Source organism: Corythoichthys intestinalis, chromosome 20 (assembly GCF_030265065.1).
Source record: "Corythoichthys intestinalis isolate RoL2023-P3 chromosome 20, ASM3026506v1, whole genome shotgun sequence".
Lineage (NCBI taxonomy): Eukaryota > Metazoa > Chordata > Actinopteri > Syngnathiformes > Syngnathidae > Corythoichthys > Corythoichthys intestinalis.
This window is the reverse complement of record NC_080414.1, coordinates 34,040,872-34,053,214: the sequence shown is the minus strand read 5'-3', so window position 1 is coordinate 34,053,214 and position 12,343 is coordinate 34,040,872. Positions and strand designations below refer to the sequence as shown.

At 36.7% G+C, this 12,343-nt stretch overlaps 1 protein-coding gene across 3 annotated transcripts in view; it reads right to left on the bottom strand.

Annotated features, from left to right (window-relative positions):
* rnpc3 (RNA-binding region (RNP1, RRM) containing 3) overlaps nt 1-11,378 on the bottom strand; it is a 29,676-nt gene extending 18,298 nt beyond the window's left edge. For 2 of the 3 annotated variants that reach the window (XM_057824715.1, XM_057824717.1), the window contains exons 1-8: nt 11,271-11,378; nt 10,568-10,724; nt 10,343-10,390; nt 10,006-10,115; nt 9,798-9,887; nt 5,517-5,628; nt 4,918-4,986; nt 4,623-4,765 (exon numbers count right to left, since the gene is read on the bottom strand). In XM_057824715.1, the coding sequence (XP_057680698.1) occupies nt 4,623-4,765; nt 4,918-4,986; nt 5,517-5,628; nt 9,798-9,887; nt 10,006-10,115; nt 10,343-10,390; nt 10,568-10,720 (725 nt within the window). In that variant the 5' untranslated portion in view covers nt 10,721-10,724; nt 11,271-11,378. The other variant, XM_057824716.1, reaches the window with a different exon arrangement.
* Nucleotides 11,379-12,343: the final 965 nt, after the last annotated feature.

The window sequence follows — 12,343 nt, the reverse complement described above, 5'->3', positions numbered from 1 at the left end:
TCATACATTAGGACCTGCAGTATGAACCTAGTATAAGTGATCCTTCAACTACCACTGGTCGGTATTAGGGGTGGGAACCTCTTGGTACCTCCCGATACGATTTGCGATACAAACCTCACGATAAAGATGATCCCAAAATCTGGCGATACAACGATTATCGATACAGGAAGTGACCCGGGAATGCCCCGAAAATCGGAGCAATTGTGAATGAACGTTCATTCGCCCTTCCCAACCCTAATGGATTGGGCGTTGAGTAGATGAGTTCCAAAAAATCGATTATTACGTGCATCGCGATACGACACGTGACAGATTCGATTACGATTCATAAAGGCTCAAAAACGATGATTTTCCCTCATACCTTTATGACAGCCGCTCGTAGCGGACCAAAATTCAAGACGAGTCTGCCGCCCGGACACCTTTAACGGACGCACGCACATTATAATGGATGCTGCTTGTAACTGAGTGAGAGATTTACTCTTTTTCAAAAGACTGGAAAATAAATTTGTGTACGAGACAGGCAGCCACAGGTCGCGCTTCTGTGCGCACATTATTTTTTAGAGCGAGAGGGAAAGAGAGATAGTTCGTTGCGCCACGCCTTTCAGATGTCCAGCTGTAGTTTCAAGTCATGTCAATTGAAAAATGTCCTGAGTGTGTTGCTAAGACCCGTGTGCGTCTACAAGAGGTGAGTACACGAATCTTCTTTCGCCTTTATTTTTGTCGATTTTGAGGTGGTAATAGTTAGCGCCGAGCGCTAATTCGCTGACGTGTTTTTCATATGCAAAATGTGTAAAAGGATTAAGTACAGCAGTAACACTACAAACATGCGAAATAGTAAGAAATCTGTGAAATCAAAGTATATTGGTTAAAAGAAGGCTTATTTCTAAAGACACTTTACAGAAAATGTGGAATTCATTCCACGTGTAAATTTTAATGTATTGTTGAGTGAAATAAGTACTCCCTTTAAAATGGTTAATGTTTTTGCCCTTTCTTTTAAAAATAAATAAATAAAAAAGCAGCTTAAGGGCAGGTTTTTGTTGTACGGGCATGTTTCCATCGTTCTTGTTGAATCATTAGGAGATTTTAAATAAATAATGGACAAAAATTTGTTTGTCTATTATATTAATTAGTAATATACGACACATCGACAATCGTGATAACCGTGATCATCGCCAATACCGTGATCATCGTTCAAGAATTGAATCGTAGCCCCCTGAATCGTAATCGAATTGAATCGTGGGGTGCCTAGGATGGCACACCCCTAGCGTCGAGAGTGAACTGAGACACTATTGTGGTGGAAAATTTTGGTAGCAACTTGTTAGTTCCTTTTTTTTTTTTTTCTTTTCTTTTTTTACACTTTGACCCCCTTTTAAAACGGTATCTCGATTTTCGGCATGAGCACATCGATAACCTTTCGGGATGCAAAGTATCACGATATATCACCATGTCGATATTTTGTCACACCCTTATCAGTATTATAGCTTAATTAGGATTGTAAACTTGAGTGCATGGATTTTGGATTCTAATATTTTATCAAATGCTAATAACATGCAGCAGCATTAGAAGTTATGCCTCATGTTGTGGCCCACATTTGGAAAAAAAAAAAAAAAAAAAGATTGCAGACTTAGAAGTATGTCGCCGATTCTGTTTATAAGATATACGTATGTAAACAAAACTATAAATTAAATAAATTATAAAGACAGGTCTCCAAAGGTTTATCATCAAAGCAAAGTATCATGCCCACAATGTGAAGGCATGTGCCTACATTTTTGGATGACTTAATCAAATAGAGTAATTCGATTAGAAAAAAAAAAAGCTTGGAATTCAATTTTGCTGCATCGATTAATCATTTAACTAGAGTGGCGTTGCAATGCTTTGTTTTGAAAGTGTTGTGCAATATTTAGTTTCATTGATTTGGGAGGATACACTGCCCTCTTATGGCAACTGTGAATACGACATAGCTCTTGTCTGGCTGAAAAGCAGCTGCTCCCCGTTAAGAACAACATAAGGCTTAAGTAAATTTTTGTTTGAGCTAAATACTGTATGTTTGTTTATGCACTCGTAATTTAGTTAAGAGGTATATTTAGCATGTTTTGGCAGAAATACAGTATGTGTTTGAACAATTAAGAGAAATGTTAATTAAATAAATAAATACCGTATTGGCCCGAATATAAGACTGTGTTTTTTGCATTGAAATAAGACTGAAAAAGAGGGGGTCGTCTTATATTCACGGTCTAGACATTATTCCCATTCACGACGCTAGATGGCGCCAGATATCATTGAAGCGATGATCTGTCATGACAGATCTCAGCTACGCTCCCCATTCACGACGCTAGATGGCTCCAGATATCATTGAAGCGATGTTCTGTCATGACAGATCTCACCTACTCTCAAGTTTAACCAGTTTGCATTATTTTATTGCAATGTTTTTCCTTATTCAGATTTGTTTCAAGACTAGAGTTACAGTTAGACTTCACTTTGATGGTTGATGCAGTTATTGCAATTTTGTTGTTTTATCACAACAGATTGGTTTATTTACATTTCAAAAACCAGAAGCCATTTACGAATGTGATTGCCCTTTAGTTTACATATTTTAAATGTTAAGATATTAAGATTTGAATGAGGCAAAATAACGTGCTTTTTCTCTCAAATATATTTTTATAAACATTTCTTTCGGATGTACTGTAATTATTTTCTGTATAAAAATTAATTTGGTATTCAAAAAGTCTTTTTTTTCAAACTTGAGTCTTGAAAAAGAGGGGGTTGTCTTATAATCAGGGCCGTCTTATATTCGGGCCAATACGGTAAATAAATAAAACTAAAGTTGCACCGATACCGATACCAGTATCGACTGGGGGCTCCGATCCGGCCCGAATTGGTGGTATCGGTATCGACGAGTACCAACATTTAGGGCGCCGATACCATGTACTGGCATCATTTGAACGCAAATATACTGTCCTCCCCACGTGAGCTAACTTCCCAAATCATTACATCTGTAGGTCTTTGTCTCGAAATTACCACACGAAATTTACACCTTCGTCTTCAATATTACGGATGTACACTACAACGCATATCCGCGATGTTAGGCTGCTCATTTAACATGGTATTCACAAACGATTAGCATGCGTAAGCTAACGCTGTTGTTGATGGGATCAGAAAGGTTAAGACCGTGGGAGACTCCGCAAACTCATGGTTTCATGATGAACAATGAGTGGCAAATTAAGAGCGCCGTACTTCAAACTCGTCCTGTTTATGAAAGTCGATTGTAATATGCTGGTGTTGTGCAGTAATGAGCAGAAGTGACTTCTGTGGCCAGAAAACACTCAAGCGGCGCACCACGCACACTAGATATCATCAAATAGCAATCTAGATGTCCTATGTTAGATCCCATGCCAACTGTCGTGCACACACACTAGATATCATCAAATAGCAACCTAGATGTACTAAATTAGATCCCATTCCATTAGATGCGTGAGCCCAGAGCGACGCGTAGTCCAGACTACATTGATTAAATAGAAACTGCCATGACTGAATGGAAGTTAAGCAGGCCAAATCAACCCATACCAGTAACTATAGATAATGTTGCAAATATGTACTGTTAATTCAGTACATGTTACAGATGGACTCGGACCACAAATAGGATGTTTAAGTATAGCTGCTAAGAGAGCTGCAGCAATCAACAGTGTGACCCACTTTAAAAACAGTAAAAATTGTTCTCAGCACTTATATACAAAATTTTTCTTCAGATCAGTAAGAAGTAAGCACATAATTATTATGCACTAAAATGCTTGTTTATATGTTGGCACTGTTATTTTTGCTTGTTAGCAAAAAATATAATAATAATAATAATAACAGTTGTATTTTCAGTTTCAGAGCATTGAATATATTGAATTGTATCGAAAATCGTACCGAACCGTGACTTAACTGTATCGTTGCATCCGTTATACGCATATATATATATATATATATATACACATATGTGGATTTTTTTTTTTTTTTGCAAACAGAGTGGTATCGGAATGGTATCGGTATCGGCCGATACTGCACAGCCAGGTATCTGTATCAGTATCGGGCCCAAAAAATGGTATCGGTGCAACACTAAATAAAACCTTAGCATTTTAGCTAGCGGACTTTTGCTATGCAAGTTAGAGTAATTTGATTACCTAAATTTAGATATCAATCCGTCTAATTAGACATTTAAACTCAAAATGTTTGGTGTTAAATGTTTCATTGTTGAAATGTGTCTTTTGTGTTAAAGCGTTACAAAAAATCAATATGTGGAAATATTAAAAATCATTAAAATATTTTTTGTACTTAGATCCTCATTTATTGTTTTATACCATTTATGCTCGGGAGTTCTTTTTTTTTTTTTTTTTTAATGCATTTATTGCTCCTGTGAAAATGTGCAATTCTATGGAGTTTAAAGAAACACTGATCCTGGTCTGCTGCCAATGCATGCGCATGTCAAAATTACTGTTATTGTAAGGGTAAACGTCTTTGTTTTAAATCTCATGAAATTATTTTGTCAAGCATTTAATGTTTGTTATTACTCATTTAATCGAACTAATCAATCGATGGATTAATTGATTACTCAAATAATCAATAGCTGCAGCCTGACTTCTCACCTCTCCTTGTCTTCATCATCCCCACTCTCATACTCTGATTCCTCATCGGATGACATCACAATTTCTTCTGCTGGTATAGGTGGGAGATCAGGAGGCAAAGGGGGAGGCATAGGGATGGCTGGCGCAGTTGGAAGGGGGTCAAACTGAAAGAAACATTTTTTTAATGCCTTATCTAATATTCAACAGACTTCAGAAGACTTACAATGTTTACGTTAGTCGGAAATTTCTATACAAGTACAGTAATTGCTTACAAAACGACCAATTTCCATCTAAAAGCCTGACAAAACAAGCTCACCAAGGGTGGTCTAGGAGTAACCGGTCCAAATGGACACGGTAAATTCATCTTGTTCATCAGATGCAGAACCTGTTTAATTGAAGGAAAAAACCTTACAAAATACACAACGTGTGAATATAGAAACGCATAGTGCCACCTAACAGATTGCACAGGTTTTGTACTTTCCATTTTAAATTCGTGGATCAAGGAGAGATTGAGGTTAGCTGTATGAGTGAGGTAAGGAGGAGGCGCTGCCGCTGCTGCCGCTGCTGCCACCGCAACACAACAGCGCCTCCAAGACACTCAAGCTACAAACTGCAGCATTGAAAATCAAGGCAATCGGCTTCGAGGGAAATGGTAAATCCATAACTCATGCTTCCCACCTTTGGTTTATTATTACCACACACATATTAGAACTTAAAATGGAAAATGCTTGCTGGATGATGTTTAAAGGAGGTTGAATGCAACTCAAAAGACCTAATATTTTCATTTCATAATAGCTAGTCTCCCAAGGCTAAACATGAACATTTTTAAATTACAGCTTTTAGCAAAATGAAGTGTGCAAAAATGAGCATCTACATAAACAAGATTTGCAGGCTGAGAAAACAAATTCTACTCACTTGAACATAAAACTTTGGTACGCACAAGAGGGTATGCGTTATATTTGTCAGAACGCTATTGGAAGGAGGTGGGTACAAATACTTCAAAGTGGGATTTGAGTGATATTTCAACCTGTAATTGGTAGAGAGAACGGTAGGATAAATAATAATAAAATGTTTACAAAAGGAAAACAAAACTGTTTGCACCGTAATTTTCGGACTTTAAGCCACTACTTTTTCCCTTCATTTTGAGTCCTGTGGCTAATTTGTTGATATATTTGGTTTAATAGGTAACACTTTGAAAGCGATCATAATTATGACATGAGACTGTCATGGGCAGTGGCGTCGTTAGGGGTGTTTTAGGGGGGCTGAAGCCCCCCTAAAATATTTGGTGTTGTTTTATTTAAAAAAATATATATACAAAAATGCTGATATATTCACTATTAAGTTGCCAGAATATTAGTTTAAAACAATAATCATATAACCTTTCATTATTAACTTAAATATGATCATAAATCTGTCAATTCCCCTAACTTCATAGAGTAAGGTAGAGAGCCCTTTCAGTGTGTCGCTATCAAATCCATTCCACTTGTTCATATAGAGAACGCCCACATCTCTGAAAAAATCCACGTTTTCCCTGTGACCTAGCTAGCAGTCACTACTACCTTTTTATTTTTTCGGCAGTCTGTCTCTGCGATCTTCTTTCACCTTTGTTGTTTTGCGGTCAAAAGTTACATCCCAGTTCTAAAATAAGGCTGCTATTTAGCTGCTGCTTGCTAGTTAGTCTGAAGTGCATTATAAAGGTGTGTGCACTCTTGTTACCACTATCTTTGGGGTGACTTCCTTCTGGAGCATCAGCTGTGTTCCTCACTTTACGCAGATGAGTACAGGAGCTGAGCTCATTAACGTATGATTATCATTAGTGGATAGTCATAATGATATACTAATAATAATATTCACTCCACCCCCCTTATTGACCTGTAGCAGTCAGAGCAGAGGAGCAAAGAGGGTAGCAGAGGAGAGACCTCTACTTAAAAGGTGAGTAGAAAAATCATTGCCTATCAACATTGTTAGCTCGCTGCCTGATCCTTTTTAAATGAAAGGATGCAGCCCCACAGACAACATCACAGTGGCTGAAAGATGCATTACTCCATCTGAAACTCGAAAAAATCAGATATGTGATGAGCGGCTCAGAACAAAAATTTCATCAAGTTTGGGGGGTCTTTCTGAAATACGTTGATCATTCTTCAACAAATATAGAGGAATGAAAATTCCATTATATAAAGGCAGATTCAATATGTATTCTGTTTTATACTAATGGTCTTAAAATATTTATACTTTATCTACATGCCTTTGACAGGTTTTGTTTTTGTTTTTTTACTGGGAGGGAGAAAAAAAAGTGTCTTAAATGGATCTTTCTGTAATTCTTCCAAATCTGAATAAACACTTTCAAACACAAAAGGTGCGTAGGGAGAGAGAGTTCACTGCTACACTGAGGTTGGGTTGCTGAATCAATAATATTATGTAGTGTCGAGATTAAGATTATCTTTTGTGTTGTTCGATCCAGTGTGCCTCCGTCAGAGGTGAGTAAATGAAGCCAATTGTATTGTTTGTATTCTCTGTTGATGAGATGTTACACTTAGCACAGAATGCTAAGCTAGTTAGCGATTATGTCATAGTTATCTGTTAGTATTGTGTTTTGGACAAGCATACTAGCACTAGACTGTAAATTGTCATACGAGAGAGTGTGCTTTGAAATTGGATTGTACTTATGAACAACTGTTCAATAAAGAAAAACTGAAAATTTTGTTTAGTTTGTTTGAAGAAAATAAATGAGTCACTGACTCAATTTATATGAGCGCTTCGCCCACAAGAAAAAAATAAGCATCATTTTTATTTGAATGAACAGGATTTTTGTCTAAGGAATTTATGTTTTCTACCCAGAACCTTTATTAAAAACTTTAATATGTTTTATGTACTTAAAACAGTACAGTTGTAGACTACAGTTAGGTCAGGAAGCTGGAATAAAATATTTTTGAAAGAAATAGTCATGCATTTCGCCTTCATGGTTACATACGACATGTCTAAAACAACTTCAAGTTTAATTGTGAAGGTAATTGAAAAAAGTGACATTTATCTGATTAAGCGATTAATTAATCGTCTGATTAATCGATTACACAAATAATCGTTAGTTGCAGCCCTACTTATGACAGATCTCATTAAGTGTCATCCGGAAAATTTGGTCACTAACTCCATTTATGTCCAGCTCTGATCGTTGACATCCATTCAAAAGAGATAATTTGTCAGATGACACTAAATGACATCAGTCATAACCATTCATTAAAGCTCATTACAGTGTCATTTCATGATTATGACAGTCTTATGATGCCGCTGTAAAATAAAGTGTTACCGGTTAATATATTTTGGTGTACATATCCCATAATACAGTGAAAACAGCTGCGGCTTATAATCCGGTGGGATTTATCTGCGAACAAATGCCAAGTCCGAAAATTACGATAATTGAATGAGGAATGATCATGAATTCATGTAATTAAAATGAGTTCAGCCCAAAATGTTTAGCCCTTAAACAACAGTGAAAAAGAATTTGTGTCTTAAAGGGAACCACGGATAGAAAGACATGTAGTTCTACGCCACAGGCTGTCAATGGCGAGTTATAAATTATTTTGAGTTCAGGCCAATGAGTACGTTTTGTCCCTTGACCGACGCCATAGTTTTCTTTTTATTCCCCAGTACAAGTCCATTGTGCCTTATTACCTTATTCAATTGTGTGTTGAGAACCTAAGACACCTGATAATGGCTCACAGCATCATAGTTTGTATATTGTGACTAAATATTGCCATCCAGTGTATTTGTTGGGCTAAACGAGTTACTAAAATGTTTAAACTGAGTTTGACCTAAGTCTAAGTAAGTTTTATGTCTATTTTGCATGTCTATTTTGATTGTGAATTTGTGACCAGTTCTCTTTGCATTGTTGTTTAACTGTGTAAGATAGGGCCTCATTAATACAAATTGAAGCACTTTGCTTTTTGGAAACATTATTTTTTTGAGAGATATGACTATTATTTTTGTTGTATTTTTACTATGTGATACTTATGTTCAATTTTATGTTGTGAAGGAGGAGTTGCCGAAGCATATGCCCATAAAAGATGCGGTCCGAGCTACAAATCTGAACGCCTGTGTCCACTTGCATTTCTCTCTGCCTTACACCACATCACCCTAAATCTCAATGTGCAAAATATGGCATCATTATAATCTGTCACAAAATGATATGAATAGCCAGCAATCAAACAAAGTTTAACAAATTTACTCGTTATTTGTGTCGCTTATTGACCGGGAAGCAAGCTTCTGGAGCAACATCTGATTAATCTGATAAATCAGAGAAGACCGGCAGGATTATCAACAATCTGGACATCTGCTTTTACCTGACAAAAATAAGGTAAGACGTCATTAGACGCCATGAGACACCTGGGTAGAGGCAAACTGCATCAAAATTTTCATGTGCTGTTATGGACAGGCTATCAGAAAAATAAACTGCTGTGTTTCACTGTATACCCTAATCACATGGAAAGCACACGACAGCTCTGGATGCTATCTCCATAATAATACTGGAATAAGTTGGATCACATAATAGTTTACCGTGAAGATCTGCAAACAGTTTCTGACATCACTCTCCTGCTCTTCTAATTAGAGCAGGGGAGTGCTGTCACTAGCGAACTTGACACATGAACGCTACTCGACTCATCCCGTCTTTCCTTGTCATTTTGCTTTTGCCGTCCTTCTCATTAATGTTTCACTCGGGTTCAAATTGGAAGGGCAGAACCGATGACATCTTAATGTACTGTAGTTAAAGAGTGACACTGTGGAAGTACGGGAGCGTACCCATGCGACGTCACCAGCCTGCGACCTACTAGTTAAAACAATTTTACAAATTTTATTAAAATGAAAACATTAAGAGGGGTTTTACTATTAAATTGTAATAACTCGTACTAACATTTATCTTTTAATATATGTCTTTCTATCCGTGGTCCCCTTTAAGTCACATTACATATTGCTTTGATAAAGCTTATTTGGAACATTAAAACTACGGTGAAAATGTCAAATCACATAGGCCTGAAAATGGCAGGATGGCAGCTAAGCCTGCGTAAAATAAAAATGACTTTTAGTAGAAAAATACAGCACATTCCATCCATAAGAAAATACACTATTTGTCAAAACATTTACAAGTAATGCATTACGAAAGTTAGCAAAAGGCTACAAAATATGCATATATTCGATACTCACCCAAGACTTGGTGCGATGCTTGACTCTGAGAAAGCAACATTAGGCTGCTTACTTTCTAGTTTGATCCTTGCTTCTTTGTCAATTTTATTACTGCAGCGGGGAAAAACAGAAACAAATGCTTCATATATACAATGGAATACATGACAATACTACATAAATTCGTAGGCCATGCCTGGATAGAAAGTCTGTCTCATTTGCTGTTACCTACCCATCTGACACAGGTGGATCCTTTAATGCAGTGATGTTATCTTGTCCTTTTGCAAACTCCACAACAAGTCTTCGATTGAGAATCTCCAGCTGATGGAGCCGGCTAAGAGCCTAAAAGAGTTATTTCACAAGTAACTTTTTTCCAGAGACTAAATACTGTAAAAACATTGTAGTATTAAGTACCGCCACGGTACGGGCATCACGGTTCAGTGCACGCAATTTCTGAAAAAGTTACTCAAGTAAATTTAACGGAGTAAATGTAACGCATTACGACCACCTCTGGTAGTAGGCTATGTAATAAAACAAGCATCCATATGTTTTTCTGATAATGGGCTCACCTTTTCCGCAGCTTTTTCACTGCAAAACGTTGCAAATGCTGTGTGTTTCTGTAGATAAAAAAGACCAGCTGAGAGTTGTAGTTATCAAAACAATAGTTTATTCTTAAAAAAAAAAAAAAAAATTATCCAGTAACTACAATTTTTTTTTTTTTAATTTCTGGAAAGTGATATTGCATATTTCTAATGAAATGTGAGTTTGAAAAAAATAATAATTCAAAAACCTACCATACGACCAAAGTTTGAGAAAACTCTGACAGATTGGGCACCAAAATACTTGAGAAGGTCTTCCCTTTCATCCTCGCTCAGTTCCGCAGGTAAATGGCGGACCAACAGCGTCTTACTTCCACGTTTCTCGGTCGATTCCTCGGGCAGGTCCATCGCTCTGCGAGTCAGCAAACCGTTACTAAAAACGGTAATCAATAGTGTGATGTACTACAGTTTTTCTCAACTGCTTTAGAACGTTTTCAGATCAGAATTGAAAATTTCAAATCAGTTTGTGCTTTTCTCAAAACACGTTACACAAGTAGCAAAACAACAATGATTACCTGCAAAAGCATGTTTTTTTGTGCAAAATTCATAGTATTTCGCTCAAAATTAAATTGCTGTGTCAATAAACATGTCAGTGCTGTCAGAATGACAAGACCTTGTTTCATTGTGGGCAGACAAGACGGTCAAATTGCTTTGTCATGCTCTCAATATAAGAAATATTACTCTGGTAGTACTTTCAACAGCAGTGGAATATCAAGGATCTTACCAATAAAAAATACATTGTGAAGATGGGTCCCACATAGCAACACCAGACTTTGGCTAATGTAAAACCATAGTCACGAATAATTTCAGCTTTTTGACCAGCGTGTATCCACTATTTTGACATTCCGTTACAGGAAGATTATTTTATAAACAAACATAAACGGTATTATAGGCTCACCTTTAGTTTTGTTGTTGCACTAGCTAGCAGCAGCAGCATCCAGAGCATAAATATTATATTTATACAACACTAGATGCGTAATGAAAGCAATGAGACAATCAGAACAGCCGATATCGCTGAACGGCCATTTTGTATCAGTGTCACTCGCTAAAGCTATTAATTTCTCAATTTTCGATTGATTTCAAAAAACGTTTTGTTTTTTTTTTCCTTTAAGAAAAAGATGCATTAATTCAACCTCACACTGAAATACAATTTTAACTATCCATCCTGAATTAAAGCCATGTTAATATGGCTTATCATAAACTAAACTGTTTGAAAATCAATCAAGATTTCGCCGAGTTAAGAGTACAGTTTCGTGGAGAAAATCACATTCACTGCAGGAGAGCCTCTCGGAGATGCCTCTGATCTAAGATGTCCACAGGTTACTAACGCCGCAGACTCCATGTTTTGCATCTAGTTGTGATACTTATGATCCAAGTGCGTCCTTTGCCTTCTCTTCTTCTGTTGCAAACGTGATCGCGCAGCTGTAAGCGCACACCCCGTGTTCAAAAATGGAATTTTATCGTCAGTTTCCCTTTATTTCATAAGCAGAAAAGGCGTCTTTGTTGCTGCCATTGACATTTTCCCACTGCTTTATGGCATTTCTGCATGGTACGTTCATACATTTTCAAAATGGTCCTGTACTAAAATGAAATATTCAACAATTAATCACTTTAATGTTGCCTTTAGCCACAAGGTGTCAACCTCAACACATGAGAAGCAGTCATATCAGGGGCGATGTGTTCAATTGCGACAATTGAAAATAATGCATTCTATTTGCATAATAATCATAAAATGATAATAATAAATTCCTCACATGGAGACAGGAGTTAATGACCGTAAATCCCCATCATCGCCAACTTATGCAGTAACTTCAGTATACTGTGCATCAGTCTGATGTTGTTTTTTACATATATTTTTATTTATTATTATGAATTATTATTATTATTATTATTAGAAAATAATTAAATAAATTACCTTTCACCTACCTTGGGCAAAATTCAATTTATAAGTAGACCCACTAGTTATTGAGC